Source organism: Budorcas taxicolor, chromosome 8, assembly GCF_023091745.1.
Source record: "Budorcas taxicolor isolate Tak-1 chromosome 8, Takin1.1, whole genome shotgun sequence".
NCBI lineage: Eukaryota > Metazoa > Chordata > Mammalia > Artiodactyla > Bovidae > Budorcas > Budorcas taxicolor.
In genome coordinates this window covers 26,294,657-26,316,700 of record NC_068917.1, presented here as the reverse complement: position 1 = coordinate 26,316,700, position 22,044 = coordinate 26,294,657, and the positions used below count along the sequence as shown (strand labels likewise).

At 41.3% G+C, this 22,044-nt stretch overlaps 1 protein-coding gene and 1 pseudogene across 1 annotated transcript; both read right to left on the bottom strand.

Annotated features, from left to right (window-relative positions):
* Positions 1-11,534: 11,534 nt before the first annotated feature.
* LOC128052432 (interferon alpha-1-like) lies at positions 11,535-12,104 on the bottom strand. The gene has a single exon (XM_052644992.1). It carries the CDS (start codon positions 12,102-12,104, stop codon positions 11,535-11,537), a length of 570 nt encoding a protein of 189 aa, XP_052500952.1.
* A 6,478-nt stretch (positions 12,105-18,582) lies between these two features.
* Positions 18,583-19,264, bottom strand: LOC128052282 (interferon omega-1-like; annotated as a pseudogene).
* Positions 19,265-22,044: the final 2,780 nt, after the last annotated feature.

Here is a 22,044-nt window from a genome sequence, read left to right as displayed (position 1 = left end):
ATGCATAAATGTTGCTCTCCTCTTATCCAGGAACACATTTGTAGCCCTGATCTTAGGCTCCATTTTCCCCTTTTACTTTACATGGGAATCTAGTCTGTCTCAGCTCTGTGGTTTCCATATTTATTAGGAATTTACCTGATCACTCTGGCAATTAACCTCTTTAAAACAAATCATGGGTTTTCTTCAGTGTTTGATTTACAGAAGAGGCTGATTATTACGAGTCCAAGATCTTCTTCCATGTATCCGTTCTTTCTAGAACAATTTCCTGCAGGTCCCTGTGGTTGTGGTCAGGGACTGTTACAGACAGTCCCTTTTTCCTTGAGGTCAGGACTGTTACAGACATCACCCTTTCTTTCCACCATTTTCTTACTGGAGACCTGTTTTCCTCCACAGACTGAGCCAATAATTCCACCAGAATCCTGGTTCTTCTCAGGGAACATGGGTGAGGAGACTCTAGATGTAGGACAATGGTATTTTCCCAGCAGCACCTCGTAAGGGAGAGATGACATGGAGACTCACCCTGTCCTCTAGAGTGATAGGGTCTGCTTCCAAACCTGATGGATACCCTCCCTGAGAGCAGGCTCAATCCTCAGAATCCTGAAGACTTGAAAATCTCCTTTCTGTGGAGGGCCTGTTTACTTGTTGAGAAAAAATTCATTGCCCAGAACCCCTTTCCTCTCCCCTGTAGTGTTTGTGTGAAGGACCCTGTTACTCTGAGGTGACTTCCTCTTCTCCTGATCCGTGTCCTCAGGTGTCCATAGTGTCAGCGGCCCTCAGACACTAAGAGCAAATGTGTATTTGTGCAAGTAAATGGAGGAACTAATCCAACTGCACTCCCTTAACCTTAATAAAAATAAAAAGGACCCAGGTATTGAACCTGGGTGTCCTGCATCACAGAACAAGTCTTGGCCATCTGAGCTCCCAGGGAAGCTCTAGACTTAGCAGACAAATAATTTTTATTTGACCAAGTATAGATTTAATTATTCAACCCTTTTACTGGTGAGCACTTGTTCTACTGAAATTTTCTGAGCTTGAGGTAGGAGATTCAATGATGATGTTGTTTTTGATTAGAAGCTATTTCACAGAGCCAAGGGTTGAGCTTCATTTGTTCATTCAGTTCAGTTCAGTTCAGTTGCTCAGTTGTATCTGACTCTTTGCAACCCCATGGACTGCAGCACGCCACGCTTCCCTGTCCATCACCAGCTCCCAGAGCTTACTCAAACTCATGTCCATTGAGTCAGTGATGCCATCCAACCATCTCATCCTCTGTCGTCCCCCTCTCCTCCCACCTTCAATCTTTCCCAGCATCAGGGTCTTTTCCAATAAGTCAGTTCTTCACAGCAGGTGGCCAAAGTATTGGAGTTTCAGCTTCAGCATCAGTCCTTCCAATGAATATTCAGAACTGATTTCCTTAAGGATGGACTGGTTGGATCTCCTTGCTGTCCAAGGGACTCTCAAGAGTCTTCTCCAACATCACATTTCAAAAGCATCAGTTCTTTGGTGCTCAACTTTCTTTATAGTCCAACTCTCACATCCATACATGACTACTGGAAAAACCATAGCTTTGACTAGATGGACTTTTGTTGATAAAGTAATGTCTCCACTTTTTAATATGCTATCTAGATTGGTCATAACTTTTCTTCCAAGGAGCAAGTGTCTTTTAATTTCTTGGCTGCACTCACCATCCGCAGTGATTTTGGAGCCCCCCAAAATAAAGTCTGACACTGTTTCCATTGTTTCCCCATCTATGTGCCATGAAGTGGTGGGACCAGATGCCATGATCTTCGTTTTCTGAATGTTGAGCTTTAAGCCAACTTTTTCACTGTCCTCTTTCACTTTCATCAAGAGGCTCTTTAGTTCTTCTTCACTTTCTGCCATAAGTGTTGTGTCACCTGTATATCTGAGGTTATTGATATTTCTCCTGGCAATCTTGATTCCAGCTTATGCTTCATCCTCCCAGCATTTCTCATGATGTACTCTGTATATAAGTTAAATAAGCAGAGTGACAATATACAGCTTTGACATACTCCTTTTCCTATTTGGAACCAGTCTGTTGTTCCATGTCCAGTTCTAACTGTTGCTTAAGCCAGCTGAATTCCATGGGCATCTCTGTTCCTCTGAGAATTCATGGCAGTGAGGACCAGGCTAGTAGGTCAGGAGAAACACCCTTTTTTCCTTTACTTGAATGTAATACTTCATTTAGTTTTTAATACCCTATATTCACTTAGTGACTTACTGGGCAAGATTTATCTCAGTGGTCCTGATCTAGTTCTAATTCATGATGAGATAAAGGAAAGTAAAGAAAGCCATAGGGGCTGCATCTCTATCACTTTCAAGACTTTAGATTTTGTTTCTCTTTGCCAGTTTCCTAGAAAGTGCAATTGGAGATGTGTTTTGTGGACAAAAACAAAGCAAGGGCAAGTCTTCAAAGTCATGAATGTGGAAGAAGGGAAGTGGTTTTCCTGTGACACAGTGACATATTCTGAGTTAGCAAATTTCAGTGCAGCACAGCTGGGGACAGGGCTGTGGCAGAGCAGAAGGATGAGGCCAATATGAACAAGGAAGGGCTGGGGCACAGCTGCTTCTGACAGAAGCTCAATAAAGGCCAAGCCCTGGCTCTATTGACTGCTTTCAGCTTTGTATAATAGTCATCTGATGTTTCTTTCATATAATCCACATGGGATCAGTAATAAGGAAAGAAGGAATAAGACACACCCACCAGCTCACAAGAGACTGACAAGCAGAACCCAGTTGTTAGAACAATAACCCTCTCTGGCAGGATCGTGGAATCTAGCTTTGCTGAGCATTTGTGTAGGTGATAAATACCCCTGGGCACTGAGAAGATGATTGGGAAAGCTGGAATTAAAAGGAAAGGAATTAAATGATTTTAAAGATTCTAATCTTATTCTAGATAATAGTAATTGTGATATTAAAAAATAAGAACTGAATTTTATTGCTTGCTACTAAGGGACTAGCCACTTCTCTAAGTTCTTTCAAATTTTAACTCAGTCCTCTCACTAACATTATTAGGTTATAGTCAGTCATGCAACTAGAGAGAAACATAAATCTTGACAACTGAACTATTCCTAAGGTACCAAATATATAAGAGAACACCTTAGTGGGTCTGCAATGATTTTTTCTTAAAGAGCCCATTAAAAAAGTCAAGAGTTCAGATGAAGATGATATTTAGGAATGAACAAAATAAGTAGATCCAGGAGAGTGAGATGACAGAGGACCCGAATCCACTACAAACGCCAAAGGGTGCTGTCTATGGTTTTGTGGGGTGATTTGGGTGTGGTCTGAGTGAACAGAACTAAGTTCTAATCAAAAACAGAAAATCACTATTGTGTAGTTAGAATAGAATAGATATGTCTGCCAAATGAAGAAGGAAAAGAAAGCATTTCCTAGAGTTTCCTAGAGGTCTAGTCATCAGGATCCTATATTTTCACTGCTGCAGGCCGGGTTCAATCCCTGATTGGGGAACTGAGATCCCACAAGCCACACAGCAAGAACTCTTAAGATTTTATGAATTATTTCATCAATGAAATTTAGTAAAATAATGTTATTAAACCTACAGGAGCTGACTAACTCCTGAAATCTTTGTTGTTTTAACTCTTGACTTTTCCAGTGAGTTTGAGAACAAAGAAAAAGCACCTACCCATTTTAGCTCTGATGTTTCTTCTTCAGGATGACAACTAAAATGTCATTTGCCATCTTGTTCTACACGAATAAAGTCATTATACCCACTGCAGTCCCTGACCTCCAATACACCCTGATAGGAATTAAGGGTGGAGATCAGGAATGAGGCTGGGAAAATTGACACAACAGGCCAGCAGAGAGTTAGATAATTCCCAGAGAAAATTTTTGAACCCAATTTTTGCAACTTCTCATACTTAGAAAAGCTGTTACAGAGACATCTGTTCCTCCTGACTCTCAGCCACCTTTTATCAAGATATGAGCTTGATGCCATGTAACCCCTTCACTACAAACACGTATACACTGACCTCCCACTAAGTCCTTGAGCAGGTCCTCAAGGAGAGGCTGTCTTCCAGCCTGTAGTCCTCAGGAAGTCTTCCCCAAAACTGAACTCCTGGCTCTCACACTGTTGGATGTTTTTCAGTCGACAAGGACCTCTCCCAGGAGACCGCCTCAGGTCAGCCTGTTGCTCTCACTCTCATTCTCTTCCATTTCCCACCTCCAGTCCAGACGGGTCATCCTGTCGTCCACTTAGTCCAGTGAAGACCTCCTGCTCTTTATTTTTCCAGCTACTAGTTATGATGTGGGCACTGAAGAGACCTCATGCGTGACCAAGATGGAAGAGCATACAGGCTTCATGGACAGAGGCAGTGCAGGTTTAGTGTATGTGCTGCCCAGGTGAGCACAGCAGCACCAGTTTGCATGGGCTTCTTAGCAGGGAGGGTCAGGAATGAACTCCAGAGTCAGCCTTATGATCTTACATGGTTGTGTTTATTTAAACTTCTAACCTCAGTCTTTTAAACATCAAAAATAATACTGTAGGGTTGAAATAAAAATATTACTTAAGAAATCATTTGTTAACAAAATGATATTTTTAGCAGTAATATAGGAATGGTTAGTTTTTTAATTTTTATTTTTACTTTATTTTGCTTTACAATACTGCATTGGTTTTGCCATTCATTGACATGAATCCGCCACGGGTGTACATGAGTTCCCAATCCTGAACCCCCACCTCCCACCTCCCTACCCATATCATCTCTCTGGATCATCCCCGTGCACCAGCCCCAAGCATCCTGTATCCTGTATCGAACATAGACTGGTGATTCGTTTCTTACATGATAGTATACATGTTTAAATGCCCTTCTCCCAAATCATCCCACCCTCTTCCTCTCCCTCAGAGTCCAAAAGTCCATTCTATACATCTGTGTCTCTTTTGCTGTCTCGCATACAGGGTTATCATTACCATCTTTCTAAATTCCATATATATGTGTTAGTACACTGTATTGGTGTTTTTCTTTCTGGCTTACTTCACTCTGTATAATCAGCTCCAGTTTCATCCACCTCATTAGAACTGATTCAAATGTATTCTTTTTAATGGCTGAGTAATACTCCATTGTGTATATGTACCACCGGTTTCTTATCCATTCAAATGCTGATGGACATCTAGGTTGTTTCCATGTCCTGGCTATTATAAACAGTGCTGCGATAAACACTGGGGTACACGTGTCTCTTTCAATTCTGGTTTTCTCGGTGTGTACGCCCAGCAGTGGGATTGCTGGGTCATAAGGCACTTCTGTTTGCCGTTTTTTAACGAATCTCCACACTATTCTCCATAGTGGCTGTACTAGTTTGCATTCCCACCAACAGTATAAGAGGGTTCCTTTTTCTCCACACCCTCTCCAGCATTTATTGCTTGTAGACTTTTGGATCACTGCCATTCTGACTGGTGTGAAATGGTACCTCATTGTGGCTTTGATTTGCATTTCTCTGATAATGAGTGATGTTGAGCATCTTTTCATGTGTTTGTTAGCCATCCGTATGTCTTCTTTGGAGAAATGTCTATTTAGTTCTTTGGCCCATTTTTTGATTGGGTTGTTTATTTTTCTGGAATTGAGCTGCATAAGTTGCTTGTATATTTTTGAGATTAGTTGTTTGTCAGTTGCTTCATTTGCTATTGTTTTCTCCCATTCAGAAGGCTGTCTTTTCACCTTGCTTATAGTTTCCTTTGTTGTGCAGAAGCTTTTAATTTTAATTAAGGAAACAATTCCATTCACCATTGCAATGAAAAGAGTAAAATACATAGGAATATATCTACCTAAAGAAACTAAAGACATATATATAGGAAACTATAAAACACTGATGAAAGAAATCAAACAGGACACTAACAGATGGAGAAATATACCATGTTCGTAGATTGGAAGAATCAATATAGTGAAAATGAGTATACTACCGAAAGCAATCTACAGATTCAATGCAATCCCTATCAAGCTGCTGCTGCTAAGTCACTTCAGTTGTGTCCAACTCTGTGCGACCCCATAGATAGCAGCCCACCAGGCTTCCCCGTCCCTGGGATTCTCCAGGCAACAATGGAGTGGGTTGCCATTTCCTCCTCCAATGCATGAAAGTGAAATGTGAAAGTGAAGTCGCTCAGTCGTGTCCGACTCTTCACGCTACCAGCGGTATTTTTTCACAGAGCTAGAACAAATAATTTCACAATTTGTATGGAAATACAAAAAACCTTGAATAGCCAAAGCAATCTTGAGAAAGAAGAATGGAACTGGAGGAATCAACCTGCCTGACTTCAGGCTCTACTACAAAGCCACAGTCATCAAGACAGTATGGTACTGGCACAAAGACAGAAATATAGATCAATGGAATAAAATAGAAAACCCAGAGATAAATCCACACACCTATGGACACCTTATCTTTGACAAAGGAGGCAAGAATATACAATGGATTAAAGGAATGGTTTTTGCTAGTGTTAGGGCCCTAATCCTCTGGAAGGGTTCCAAACCTAAAACGTAGTTTAAATGTCCTCTATCTTTAAAAGCATCTACTCAGTGCTATATGTACCAACTGGAGAGAAGAGAGAGAATCAATCCATCAATGTCTTCTTTCCCAATTGCCCACACTAAATACATGAATTTCCACAAAAATCGTTGCTACCTTTAGAAAACGTGATCTTCCAGTGTGCATGTTACTGTCATATGTCCTGCGAGGAAGGCTCTGTCCCACTGTTGCTAAATGTATTAAAAGCCCTGCCTGTGCCCCTTCTATTCAATCTTGTTTGATTGTGTTTGTCTCTGAGATGCAAAGACACCAGGATGGAATTTAAGAACTTCCTTGGATTGCATTGTCCCCAGGCACCCATTGCCCTGCTCTGTGATAACTTGCTGGGTCATAAGGAAGACACAAGTCTGCAGCTGTGACGGGAGTGGCCGTCGCCCCTTCCAGGACTCTGCAGCCTGCTGTGCTGTGAGCATCTCCCATGCTGGGGACACAACTGGTGGCCAGGCCTTTGTGCTCTGTCTCTGCTCTCAGCATCCGCTTCAGTCTTCTCTGTCTCTGAAAAGGAATGTTGTGGAGAAACACTTGCCTCAGTGCAGCTCATCTGTGTTGTTCCGTGTTGACCCGCTGCTGCTCCAGGGAACACTTTAAATATCTCTGTTCTCCTTCCAAGTTCTCAAGCTGCTGCTGACTTTCAACTCCAAGTTTCCGGTGCTTTGGGCTTTTTGAGCAAATGAGACTCCTGACCCAGGCAAGCTCCTCCTAGTGTAATCAGCACGTGGAAGAGCCCAGGTAGAGGCACAGAGGAGCCCCTGGAGTCTCCACCATTGTTCATTGTGGTGCAGTTCCCTCTATTTACTGTGTTTCTCTGGGAGGCTGGACAGTCTGGACCTGCAGTGCCTTTCAGGCAGAGTGGGTAAAGTCATCAGAGAGTGTCTGACAGACCTAGAACATTAACTCAGGTTCTGCTTTTTGGTTGTTGGCTTTGCTGTCTTGGGGTAAATTGACAACCAGAAAGCGTAATGGAGAAGGACACAGCTGTATGAATGGAGAGGACGCCTTCATGCAGGGTGAATGAGGAGAGCACACTGGGGATTTCAACACTGGGAGGAAGTGAATGATTGTGATATTTGAGTGTAACAATGAGACCCAGGGGAGCAGAGATGAAGCAGAATGGTGCCATGTATCAGAATAAGCAGATAGGTATATGGTATGTTATATATGTAGTATGCTTTATTACTTTGTTTTCACACATGTATATATTATTATTTTATCATGTATATAATTACATACAATTGATGAAACACCTTCCCCCAATACTTTTATTTAGGTTGTTATTGTTTTGCAGTCAGTGAAAGAGGGAGGGCAGGAGAATTCATTATTCCTATTTAGATTTGTACGAAAGAAAAGAAAACAGGCACTACCTGTTTAGCCCTCACTCAGTGGGTGATACTTGGCTAAGTGCTCTTAAATGTTCTGCTTTGTCTGACACTCCAAACACTATGAACATTTTCACTTACTTCATATTTGAGGAGACTGAGGCTCAGGGAAGTTCAGTGATTTCCTTGATTACCACTATGTCCTGACAGAGTCTAGACTCTATGCAGGATCTAATATCACATAGAAATCATTTTTTAACTTTAACCCGTGTGATTCTCAACCCTTTGTGTTCTTCTCTGGTGCTTTGGGGAGATCGTTTCTCCAGGTTGGCTCCCAAGTGCACTGGATGCTCCACCTCTGGGCCCTTTGCAGACTCTCCTTTACTTTCTCAGTCTTCAGAGTGGCAGGTCCTCATGAGCTTTAGGTCATCTTCTCATTCTATACTCTAATCCTAAAGCACAACATCCACATAAGCTTCTACCAATGGGAAATGGAAAATCTGTTTTTAGGTGTTTCTTGGCACTTTATAGACTAATCAGCTGTCTCCCCTTCTCGAGAGGCCTCAACCAGATTCTGGTGGGAGAATCCCCTTTTGTCTAGCTCTCATTGTAACAGGAAACTTAAATGATTAAGCATGATTATTGCTTAATTATTAATTATAACCTTTCTTTTCCAAATGAAACCCTCCAAAAGAAGAGGTTTCTCATCTGGTTTTTCCACCTCTGTGTTTTCAGAACTTAAAATATATCTGATATAGAAATAAACAATTTTAAATCATATATCTGATATAGAAATATGCAGTTTTAAGTTATAACCTGCTGAAAGAAGTAATGAGTAGAATTTTTCATCTATGTTTCAGCATGCATTGTGAATTTAAGCTATTTCTTTTTATAAGAATTACAATTCCAAGCTATCTTCTGGAGAAGAGTTTCATAAATTAAAGGAGAAAATAATTTGAAAAACAATAAAGGTAAGTATCTTTTCTTATATTTGAATACATTATAAATTTGAACATGATATTATATGAACAAAACTATTCTAAACACCATACATAGTACGGCTGAGGAAAAGTACAGGGGTAAGTAGGTGAATACATTAGAGCCCTTTGCACTTTAATCACTGTTATTTTGACTCTGGATCTCATAATTCCTAAACTTCTAGTGTATCTGAGACTAGTTGGGATACTTGCTGTGTGTCCTCAAACTGCGTTCTTCAGCTATTAGTACAGTAAATGTCTGTTAAAAGTTGATGATGATGGACTGGACAAATGAATGGAGGTAAACTGGCCTTGACAGTGATCATTAGCATTCATTTTGGGAGGAATTGGGCTGTTTTTACTTCTAGTTCTGCCTTTGTTTCTGCCCTCTTGATTTTGTATATCAACTACACTGGCTTACTGTACTGGATTGGTCTTCTTGAAAACAGATTTATTAGATGTGTTTGACAAGTCACCACCATAGGAGAAAGGTGTATGTCTTGTTCACCATTCTGTTATGAGCCTAGAGTTCATAATAATTACACCAAATTCACAGAGTATTCTTAGAGTTTCCATCAGACCTCCCATCAGAATTTTCTATTGAATCACTTATTGACCTTGTTAAGAGAAGTAGTTAATAAGCATCATTAGCTGACTGAGTACATTTCTACTGAGCCTCTTGGATCATCATTTTCATCTCACAGTGGAGCTGTAGGGTCTGTGATGCTAGGTAATCAGCCCTCATGCTTTCCTGATTTCAGAGTCTTTGTAATTTTATATGTTCTATTTCATTTAGTATTTTTCTGGGAAGTGGTTGTCTTGCTACTTCTGAATTACTTTCTGTATCATTTTGAGGTTGTAGCTTAATAAGCAAGTAAAAATGGAAACATAAAGGGAGGGCCTGTACCATGATTTTCCATAATGTTCAATACATCATTGATTTTCTTCTCCATTCAGCTTTCTTGGAAAGCTGTCACTGTGTTGGAAGCACTCAGGTAAAAGGAAAACAAATGCTATTCTAACTATGGTGAGAGTGAAAGAACTAAAGAGAATCCCCAAAGGAAACAGTGACATTGGGACTTTGTTTCTTATTAAATGCCACCTAACCCAATATAGTTCCTGGTGGGTAATTCCACCCCATCATCAGGTCAGTTCCATCTGTTTCCGTGCAGCAAATGCTTTCAACCACAGAGCAGCTTCCTGACATTCAACACTCTATAATGCAATCAAAAGAATGATACTTTATCACTATGTGTTACTAAATTTCATAATTTAAAGTAAATCAGATCTTAAACAGTGATATGTGTTTTCAATGCATCAAATCCATGAACTCTCTTCATAAGCAAAGTATTCCAAAAAGGGAAAACACTGCAGAGCAGGGGAAAAAAAAAACCACCTTCCACTCTAAGTCCCACCCTATTCTCTCCTCAAATGAGACAGCAAATATCTCAAAACCATTTTCTATACATATTACTATTACCTTCTCTTCTCCATCCTTCCACTTTGTCCACTATGGTGTCTGTTGATTAATTCTACCAAGCAAGCTCTCATTAAGGCGGCCCATGCCATCTCTTTTCCAAGTAGGAAGCACTTTCCATCTACATGTTCGTGAATGCATTGAGTCTTAAGTGGTTGCCGCCTTTGCATCTCTGTCTTCTCACCATTCTCTCTTGTGTAGTTAACATAGGGCCATTCCATCTCTGCTTCCTTTGTGGCATTCCCTCCCTTTTAAGACTGAGGTCATGGCACTCAATTTTAACTCCTTTTCTCATTCTATACTATTTCTATACTTTTTCTCATTCTATACTCCTCCTATTTGATCAGTACTTCTGTTACACCTTATGCTTTATGAAATTGCTTGTAAATTGCCATCTCCAATATCCATTGAACATTTGCACTGAAATGAAATTTGCACTGAAATGAAAAGTAGTTAACTTTTATTTTTACATCCTTTCACAGCTTGATCCACCTTCTACTAGGGGAATTCCACTTTTCTCCCTCTCATTGTAGCATTCAAGCTAACTGATAGTCATTTCTACTACTAATTATACTATTTTCAAAATAGTTAACATTTTATTATAAATTAACTCATTATTGTTTTTAGGTTACTTTCCATTAAAAAAATCAAAGTTACAAAAATGATTGGATTAATAATGCTCATGTCTAGGTCCTGAGGGCAACACACCACCTGGCTAGAGAAAGTATGTTTTTACTTGTAATGTGCAAATCATAAAGATGGGTGAAGGAATGTAAAATACATTCTTTAATCAAGTTGCATACTCAGTCTTGGTGTTTCTTTTTTAAAGAAAAACAAAGGAAGTTTTTTATAGTAAGGTTTAATGAGTGAAGAAAACTCATAAATTGACTAAATACAAAATATATTTTTCCCTTAAGTATACATACATAATTATGTGAACAAAATAATTTAATTCTTTATATATAGGTAAATAAATATTAAATTAGATAAATAAAAGTCCAAATAGATAAATAAGTAGATGGATCAGCTTGAGTATCTGCAATGGAGTAGTGCCTGTAGAGTAGATCATGATGTCACTTAATATTCCTGAAATCATTTGACAAATTGATTCAATTCAATGCATGATGACAGCAGAAATGAGTCTTCCACATGGCAGCACAGGAGGAAGTGTGGTCTGTTGGTCCATGAGAATCATTTCCGTGTTGAACCAGGTGTGTGTCAGTCCTTGCTCCTGAATCTCTCCTGCAAGTTTGTTGAGGAAGAGAAGGCTCTCATGACTTCTGCTCTGACAACCTCCCAGGCACAAGGGCTGTGTCCCATCTCTTGCAGATAGAGAGTGACTCTGTGGAAGTATTTCCTCACAGCCAGGCTGGAGTCCTCCTTGAGCAGGGGAGCCCCTCGCAGCCCCTCCTCCTGCCTGAGACAGGCTTGCAGGTCAGTGAGCTGCTGATCCAGTGTGGTGTGGAGCTTGTCCAGGAGGATCTCGTCCCACACAGCAGCCGAGCCCTCTGTGCTGAAGAGCTGGAAGGTGTGCTGGGTCACCTCGTGGAGCACAGAGATGGCTTGAGCCTTCTGCAACTGGCTGCCACCCAGCGCCTCCTGGGGGAATGCGAAGTCTTTTCTGTCCTGCAGGCAGGAGGAAGGGGAGACCCTCCTCAGTTGTTGCAGGAGCGTCAGGACCCTCCTGTTGGCCAGGCTGTGGGTGTGAGGCAGGTGGCAGCCCTGAGAGCAGATGGCATTGCAGCTGAGCAGCAGCAGGGCCAGGAGTAAGGACCAGGCTGGGGCCATCGGGGACCTTGCAGATGCTTCAGGCCTGGGGAGGTGGGTGACTCTGTGAACCTGCTTTCTAGGTTCTCTGAAAACCTTCCTTCAGGCCTGTGTCTTAAATAGGAGCCCATGGTTTCCATTTTCTGAAAGTTCCCTCGTACTTTCTACTTTTGTTTTTGCTTTTCAATTTGCACTTTTCAGATGGGTTAGGACAGCATTTCACAAATGTTGTTTTCACTCTTGCCCCCCTCCCCCTATTGACAGAGTCTTCTGAGATTTTTTTTTCCTAATTACCCCCACCATGAAATTTTGACAACACAGTTATGCTGTGGATCCATCTTCGCACTCCATGCATATCTTTATACATAGGAAAAGAAAGTGCAAAACTCCTTGTTGTATTCACCCTAGGGTTAACAATGCCATAAAATGAAAGGTGTACAATAAATGCAAAGCTGTTGAGTTTTATTTAACTTTATGAATGAGTTTGAAGAATGACTTTTGATGGAGGATATTTACTTATATAAATAGTAATGTACCACATTGAATACTCATATGGAATTCATATAAAAATTATAATAATACAACAGTATAGATAGACTTAAAAATCTTTTAAAACTCAAAATCATTGAAAATCTTAGATTATTTTCCTCTTATTTATTTTGAGGCACTTTTAACTTTGTTTCATATCAGAAACCAATTTTTACTTTCCTGTCTGCTGAATATTCATCTCAATTTTATCAACATTTTTTCTTGTTTAGCTCTTCACATACTTACGGATGTTCTTAACAACTTTGATAGGAATAAATAATAAAATACCATGATACCAATCCAATGGAGGAGAGTGAAGAGGAACTAAAGAGCCTCTTGATGAGGGTGAAAGAGGAGACTGAAAAAGCTGGCATAACACTCAACATCAAAACACCTAGGCTTCTGACATCTATGGTAAATAGATGGCAAAAGAGAGAAAACAGTGACAGATTTTCTTTTCTTGGTCTCCAAAATCACTGTGGACATTGACTGCAGCTACAAAATTAAAAGACACTTGCTCCTTGGAAGAAAAGCTATGACAGAACTAGACAGCATGTGAAAAAGAGTAAACATCACTTTGACAACAAACGTCTGTATAGTCAAAGCTGTGGTATTTCCAATAGTCTTGTATGGATGTGAGGACCATAAAGAAGGCTGAGTGCAGTAGAATCAATGCTTTCAAATTATGGTGCTGGAGAAGACTCTTGAGAGTCCCTTGGATAGCAAGGAGATCAAACCAGTCAAGAAATCAACCCTGAAAAGCATTGGAAGGATTGATAATGAAGCTGAAGCTCCAATAAGTAAGTAAACGTTAGTTGCTCAGTCGTGTCTCATCTTTGTGACCCCATGGACCATAGCCAGCCGGTTGCTCTTCTGTCCATGGAATTCTCTAGGCAAGAATACTGGAGTAGGTTGCCATTCCCTTTTCCGGCGATCTTCCTGACCCAGGGATCAAACCCGAGTCTCCCGCACTTGCAGGTACATTCTTTACCATCTGAGCTACCAGGGAAGCCCTGTACTTTGGCTGTCTGATGTGCAGAGCCAACTCATTGGAAAAGACCCTGATGCTGGGGAAGATTGAGGGCAGGAGGAGGAAATGGTTGGATGGCATTACCAACTCAATGGATATGAATTTGATCAAACTCCAGGAGATAGTGAAGGACAGGGAACCCTGGTATGCCTCAATCCATGAGATCACAGAGTCAGACAGGATTGAGCACAGGATTTAGCAACTCAAAAATAGCAATAAATACCCTTCCCTTGAGGCCTGGACAGTGCACTTCTCCAGGCAGCTGTAGGAGGGCCAAAGAGCTCCTTTTCTCGGGTTCCTTTGGGATGCCCACTTTGGAGACTTTGCAGAGCTCTACAAAACTCTTTGCAGAGTTTTGGGCTCTACAGACAGTCAGGGCACAGCATCCTAAGTGAGTTTTTTCATACTGATTTACTACTGGGGGAAAAACCTTTTGTTTTCACAGTGCTGAGAGCTGAAGAGAGAGCCTTGTAGCCCTGCCAGCGACAGTGTTCTCTGGGAGCTTGGAACCTTGCATTTTCTGACCCTTCCCTAGTTTTGTGCTTTATTTTCCAGGAAGGATCCCATTTACTGAGGGACTTCAGGTGGGGAGTCAACGAGTTGGGGTCGATTTTACAGATTCGGGTCCCTTCTGGCACCATCCAGGAACAGTTCAGAGACAGGGGAAGCTGGTAGTGATGGGACCTCTGGAAGGTGTCCAGGATGTCCTGGGGGTGTCAGAGCACAGCCACCACCAGCACCAAGGACCAAGGAGGTGTTATTTCCTGTCTGAAGAATATTTATCCCTGTACAGATTAAATTTAAAAAAAATTTCCTATATTCATGGATAATAAGGAAATAAAATAAATTAATCTAGAACATGGAACCAGCAGATTGCTTCTTGATCAAGTTGGCAGGAAAACTCAGGAATTAAGGGGAAATATTTTAATTCTCAAGATACTGAATTTACTGACTTTCACTGAAACATGAAGTCAAGCAAATTGGTTAATTTCACTGCTCCCTCTCTGACTGGTTACTGATTAAAGGAATGGTTCATGCAAAGATTTGGATCAAGCCATGGATAGGGAACACTATTGGCTAAACAGTTAAATGATTTTTAAAATATCCAATTTTTTTCAAAATACATTAAAATAAAAATTCTTTTAGGTATATTTCTCCCATTATCCCTTGTGAAGAACCAGAAGGCAGAGCATTCTTCCCTGTTGCCTCATTTTTCTTGCTGTTTCCTTGCTTTCATTAGTACTCTTACTGTCCTTTAGATGTCCTTCAGGTGGGCCATCATTTCTCTCTCAGATTCAGACTCTATGGTTTTTACTTGTGAGTGCAGATGATCAGTTTTCTTTCTGAAGAAGGGGATTGAGAATAATTACACATGACAATTTCTTCTCTGTCATGTATGCTTTGAACATGAAGTATTTACACACAACCTCAACTAGTGGACTGCCAGAGCTAAATGTGCCATGCCCTGTGTCTTGGTTCAGGCTGCTCTAACGGGTCCCAGAGACTGGTGGCTCATCAGTGGCAGAACTTCATTTGTCACAATCCTGGGGGCTGCAAGTGTGAGATCAGGGTGCCAGCAGGGTGGAATTCTGGTGAGAACCCTCTTCTGGGTTGCAGACTGCCAGCGTCTCTCTATGTCCTCACATGGTGGAGAGCAGAGACAAAGCAAAGAGTCTTGTGAGCCTCATGAAGACAGTAATCCTGTGCATGAGGAATCCCCCTCATTACCTCCTCTAACCCTATTGATTTCTCTAATATCGCACCTCCTGATATGATCACGTGGTGGGGGAACGCACACACATTTAACCTGTAACATGTTAACAAGAAGATACCCAGGCATTGTGTTTATTGCAGATTCATTAGACTATGTTTCATCCTTGATATTTGTTTGAGGAGAACACATTCCCTGATGCTGTCATCCCTCATTATGGCTCATTCATCCTGAATTGATTCCTAATGAAATGTTACAATGCTACTGTGCACATGATTACCAAGAACTTGCCAAACAAATTCCACAGACTTTCAGTCTTTATAAAAAATAACGTTGACAGCAACTACAAATTTCTTAGCCCTTCAAAGGGAAACTTAATCCTTCCAACATAGTTGAACCTGAGTTGTAAATATTCTCACTTCCAGGAGCCAGCTGCTAAGACTTTATTTGAATAAAGCAATCTAATGAGAAAATGGCAAGTCCAGGTTTCAAAACCTATTATGTTAAATTCCAAACTCCACCTCCCCATCCATTCCATAAACACCTGTGCAAATTGTCTTTATTGAACCATCGCTTATTTTCCTATTTCACTAACACACGTGTGCCTTTGTTTTCCATACGTTGCTGTTACAGTACTCTATATTTTCATTAGTTTATCATCTACCTCCAAATTTCTAGATGAATTGAGCAATTGACAAAGAATTCTGATTATTTTATGTAATAAGCAAAATGAAATTATCAACTGGTAATTCTTTCTGAGAGTCTAAATGTGATTGACAAAATTAATGATTCTAATAATTATAAAATAATCATATTTAACTGTTCAAGATTATTTATATACACTGCTCAATTAACCATCACCATAAACTTGAGATGCATGATAGATAAGACCCTTGAGAATTATAGCCATTGCAAGAGATTGGATTACAAACATTTCAGTGAGCCTCTGTAGAAAACAAGCTTCCCTCGCGGGAAAGAATTTTTCAGTGGCTTAAAAAATCTACGTGTCCATGCAGGAGAGGGGTGTTAGATCCCTGGATTGGGAAATCCCATACAGAGAAGCCTGGCAGGCTACAGTCCCAGGGGTCACAAAGAGTCGAATAAGACTTAGCAACTAAACAATGAGAACTGTAGAAAACACCAAGCTGACAGGGCTCTTGTGGATTTAGGTTAAAAACACTTAATGCTACCAAATACATGAATATGGGAAATGACTGGAAGAATAAAAGACGACATATGCTAATGGATGAAACGTTAGGGATGGAGCAGAGCATCCCGGTTGCCATCAGCAGGGAGGCCAGAGTTTCAGAAATTCAGCACTTCATCTGGGTCTCAGTGAAACAGCTCAGGTCCTGCACTAAGCTAAGTCCTCCAAGCTCCCTTCGCTGCGCCCCAGCGGCCGGGATGTGCACCTGAACTCTCAGTAATGGACCGGACGCGCCTCCAGGTCCAGCGCCGCGAACTCCTGCGCAGGATCCAGGGGAGAACCGAGGAGTCCCCGTCAAGAGCCTTGACCCCGGCGAGGCGCCGCCATAGCCCGGGGAGCCCGTGGTGCCGCCGAAACAGTAAGGAAGCTCCCTTTTCGGTCCCACTGCCCAGGGGAGCTTTAATGCTACTTTGCTCAGATTCTTAAATTTCTGCACCTGCCCTCATGTCCACCCTCCCCTTCCTAGGAGGAAATTTTGGCCAGAGCGGTTTACACCGGTGCCCGTTTATGCTGCGATTGATGGCTGGAAATCAGAGCATGTTGTGAAGTATTTTGAAATTCAGGATTGTTTCTGTGGAAAAAGACTAATTCTTTCAGGAATTCAGGGAATGGGAAAGGCACGTGAAGTCTGGACAGGAATCTACGAGATATTCAGACCCTCCAGTGGGAAGACTTGGGGACAAGACTGAAACTTAACGGGAAAAGTATTTCATTTAATATTAATATAAATGGCTAACTTCTCTTGCAATGTTAATTGGTTAAAAAATATTTCAGAATTTATAGTGAAAGTCGTTAAGTTGTGTCTGACTCTTTGAGACCCCATGGATTATACACTGTTCTTGGAATTCTCCAGGCCAGAATACTAGAGTGGGTAGGCATTCCCTTCTCCAGGGGATCTTCCCAACTCAGGGATCGAACGCAGGTCTCTCACATTGCAGGCAGATTCTTTGCCAGATGAGCCATTAGGGAAGCCCAAGAATACTGGAGTAGTTAGCCTGTCCCTTCTGCAAGGGATCTTCCTGACCCAGTAATCTAATTGGGGTCTCCTACATTACAGGCAGATTCTTATAATTTAAAAAAGTAATTATAAATAACATAAAATGTATAAGTAAGCCTAAAATATCAATTTAAGATATTTTATGACCAAACAAAACTTTAGTTTAAGTTCTTGGCTTCAGTGGAAGCAAAATCATCAGTAATATTTTGAAAATTGCTTCCTAGTTTATCTCACTTCATTGCACAAATGCCATATTTGACTAACCTATGACCCAGTAACTATTCAGTTTACAAAATCCCTTTTTCTCTCATGTCTTTCAACCAAGGGTCTCCCCTAGTGGCTCAAACAGTAAGAATCTGCCTGAAATGAAGATTCCAGATTCCATCCTTGGTTGGGGAAGATCCCCTGGAGAAGGAAATTGCAATATACTAGAGTAATCTTTTTCACTTTCATGCATTGGAAAAGGAAATGGCAACCCACTCCAGTATTCTTGCCTGGAGAATCCCAGGGACAGGGGAGCCTGGTGGGCTGCCGTCTATGGGGTCGCACAGAGTTGGACACGACTGAAGCGACTTAGCAGCAGTAGCAGCAGAGTAATCTTGCCTGGAGAATCCTATGGCCAGAGGAGCCTGGGCTATAGTTTATGGGGTCACAAGAGTCGCACTTTACTTAGCAACTAAACAAAAAACAACAAAAAACTCAAGAAGTTCACCTTGATAATATTTAATAAATAAAATGAATTATAAATTTAATGAAATAAATGTGAATGTATTGGCTAAATTTTAATACAATGTAAACAAAAATATTTTATATGGAAAAATAAATATGAGAAGATAAAAGAATAAATATAACAAAATAAATAAGCAAACAAACAATAACATCAGGACAATCTTGACTTCGGAACTGATGCACCGGCAGCCAAATTCAGTAAATTTGGTGGCTAAAGCAGAAATCAGAGTCTCTGAAATGACCAGTGTGAGATGAGTGTGCAAAGATGATGCGGCATCTTAGTCAGTGAGAGTCATGTCAAGGTGAGTTCACGTCTCCATCCATCATTCTTAACCTTTCTTGCAAGTTGGTTAATGAAGAGAAGGATCTCAGGATTTCCAGTCTGATGATTTCCCAGGCACAGTCGCTGTATTCCTTCTCTTTCAGGTAGACATGGATGCCCTGGAAGTACCCCTTCACAGCCAGGGTGGGGCCCGTCCTTCCCAGCGCAGAGTCTTCCTCTCCCATCACCTGCCCCAGGCAGGCGTCCAGGTCATCCAGCTGCTGATGGAGTCCAGTGCGGAGCTGCTCCAGGAGGGTGGTGTTCCAGGCAGCAGAGGCGCGCTCTGTGTGGAAGAGGTTGAAGCTCTGCTGGAGCATCTCGTGGAGCACAGAGATGGCCTGGGCCTCCTGGAGCTGGCCGCCCTCCACCATCTCCTGGGGGAAAGCGAAGTCTTTTCTGTCCTGCAGACAGAAGCAAGGGGAGAGTCTCCTCATTTGGCCCAGGAGCCTGAGGTTCTTCCTGCAAACCAGCACGTGGTTCTGAGACAGGTCACAGCCCAGGGATCCTCCTGGGCCGTAGCTGACCAGCACCAGGGCCATGAGTAGAGAGAGCACGAAAGCCATGGGGAAGATGCGGCTGCTGCTGGGCTGGCTGAGACGGCGTCTGGTGGAACCTTGAGGTAGGTTCTCTGATGCCAGGCTTTCTAAGCGAGGCCATTAAATAGGGAACATGATAGTTCTCATTTTCTAATCATTTCTATGCACTTTTACGTCCTTTTTTGGCTTTTGTTTATGTATTCTGAATATGGTCAAAGAAAATGTCATCAATCTAAACTATTATTTTATCTATCTCCCAACAGCTTCAAATGTACCCATCCAAGTGGATATTTATCAATCAAATGAGAAAGATCTTTGTCTTACATCAGAATTGATGTGGGTTTCTAAGTTTCACTGGGCATCTCTGTCGCTCTGTCTCATCTCTGAGAATGCAGGGTCTGAGGATCAGGCTACTAGATTAGGAGAAACAGCCTTCTTTCTTTTACTTGAGTGTAATTTTTCGTTTAAACTTTATATATGCATTTTCATTTACTGACTCACTGCGCTAGATTTGTCCTGCTGCTCCTGCTCTAGTTTTAATTCGTGATGAGACAAGAATAATAAAGGGAAGTAAAGACAGGCAGAGGGGCTGTATCTCTATCACCTTTGAGACTTTAGATTTCTTGTTTTCCCTTGCAGCTTTTCCTAGAAAGTAAAATTTGAGATTTTTTTGGTGGGCAAAAAGTAAACAAGTGTAAGTCTCAATGTCATGGATATTATAGAAAAGAAGTAGTCTGACACAATGACATATTCTGAGTTAGCAAACTTCAGTGCAGCAAAGCTGGGGACAAGGCTGTGGCAGAGGGGAAGGATGAGGTCAGTATGATGAACAGAGAGGCTGGGACATGGCTGCTTCTGACAGAAGTTCAGCTAAGGTCAAGTCCTGGGTCAGTTGACTGCTCTTTGCTTTTCAAGATCAGCTACATCATTTTTCTCTTTTAATCCATGTAGGATCAATTTCAGGAGAGAAGGAAGAAGTCACACCCACATGCTCACAAGAGATGGGCAACTAGAACCCCAGTTGCTGCAACATTAACCCTCTCTGGCAGGATCATGGACACCAGCCTTGCTGAGCATCTGTCTCGGATGATAAATCCACTTAGACAATGAGAAGATGCTTTGCAAAAACTAGAGTTAAAAAGAAGGGAATCAAATGATTCCAAATATACTTATGTTAATCCCCAGGTAGTAGTAATCATGATGTTAAAAAGTAACTGAATTTTATTGCTTGCTACTAGCAGACTAGGCACTTTCTAAGGTCTTTAAAATATTAAATCAATCCTGTCATTAATCCTGCTGGGATCATACCCACTTATCCAGCTGGAGAGAAGTATAAATCTGAACCACTGAACTATTCCTAGTATACCAAAGGTACAAAGGCACATTTTAGGAGCTTTACAATGATTTGTCTGAACAAGCCCATTTAAAAAAGTAAAGAGTGCAGATGAATATGATATTTAGGAACCAATGAAATAGGTACATGGAGGAGTGAGGTGACGAAGGACCTGTAATCCATTTCAGATGCCAAAGGGTTACATTCTGTGGTTTTGTTAGGCAATTCGGAATGGGATCTGAGTCAACAGAATTGACATTAAGTTTTAATCAAAAATAGACTAATAAATACTTAGAAAAGTATAGATTTTTCTGCCAAATGAAAGAAAAAAAAAAGCATTAGTTTTCTAATCTAGTGGTCTAGTGGTCAGGATCCAGCACTTTCACTTCTGAGGTCTGAGTTCAACTCCTGGTAGGAAACCAAGATCCCACAAACCTTGAGGCACAAAGTCTGAAATTTTATGAGTGATTTCTTCAGCAAAATATAGTAAATTAACTTTATTAACTGTACGAGAGGTGAACCCTATAATCTATGTATTTTATACCCTTAACTTTTCTCATGAGTTTATGAACAGAGAAAAAGTACCTAACAATTTCTTGCCACATGAGCGCCAACATTTCTCCTTCGGGATGACGACTAAACTGTCATTCACCATCTTGTTCTACATGAATGAAGTCACTAGCCACTGCAGTCCCTGATCTCCAATTCGCCCTGATAGAGGTTCAGGTTGGAAATCAGGAATGAGACACTCTGTGCTCTGGGAAAATTAGCAGAACAGGGCTTAAGATACTTAGATCACTTCTGGAGAAAGTTTTATGAAGCTATCTTTTTTGCAACGTATACATAGAAAAGCACTAAACTCATTCATAGAGACATTTGTTATCCTGACTTAAATCCACGTTCTACCAAGATGTGAGGTGTCTTCATGTAACCCCTTCACTGCAATCACATATACGGACCTCCCCTGACCTCCTTGGAGCAGTTCTTGAGAGCTGATGAGATGCTGTCCTCCTAGCTATAACCTGCAGCAAGTCCTCCCAAAAACTGAACTCGCAGCTCTCACAATGTTTTGTTTTGTTTTGTTTTCAGTTGAGGATGACTTCACTGATTTCCCAGGAGACCCCCTCAGGTCTGAAAGTAAAAGTGACTCAGTTGTGTCTGACTCTTTGTGACCCCATGGACTTTACAGTCCATGGAATTCTCCAGGCCAGAATACTGGAATGGGTAGCCATTCCCTCCTCTAGGGGATGTTCCCAACCCAGGAATTGAACCCAGGTCTCCTGCATTGAAGGCAGATTCTTTCTTTACCAGCTGAGCCACAAGGGAAGCCCAAAAATACTGGAATGAGTAGCCTATTCCTCCTCCAACAGATCTTCCCAACCCAGGAATCGAACTGGGTCTCTTGCACTGAAGGCAGATTCTTTACCAACTGAGCAGATTCTTTACCAACTGAGCTATCTGGGAAGCCCCTTGGTCAGCCTGCTGCTCTCATTCTCATTCTCTTCCATTTCCCACATCTAGTCCAGATGGCTCATCCTGTTGTCTACTGAGTCCAGTGAAGACCCTCT

Bases quoted from the DNA above. Each gene is read 5' to 3' on its own strand.
- LOC128052432 (XM_052644992.1), bottom strand. From the start codon at position 12,104: ATGGCCCCAGCCTGGTCCTTACTCCTGGCCCTGCTGCTGCTCAGCTGC.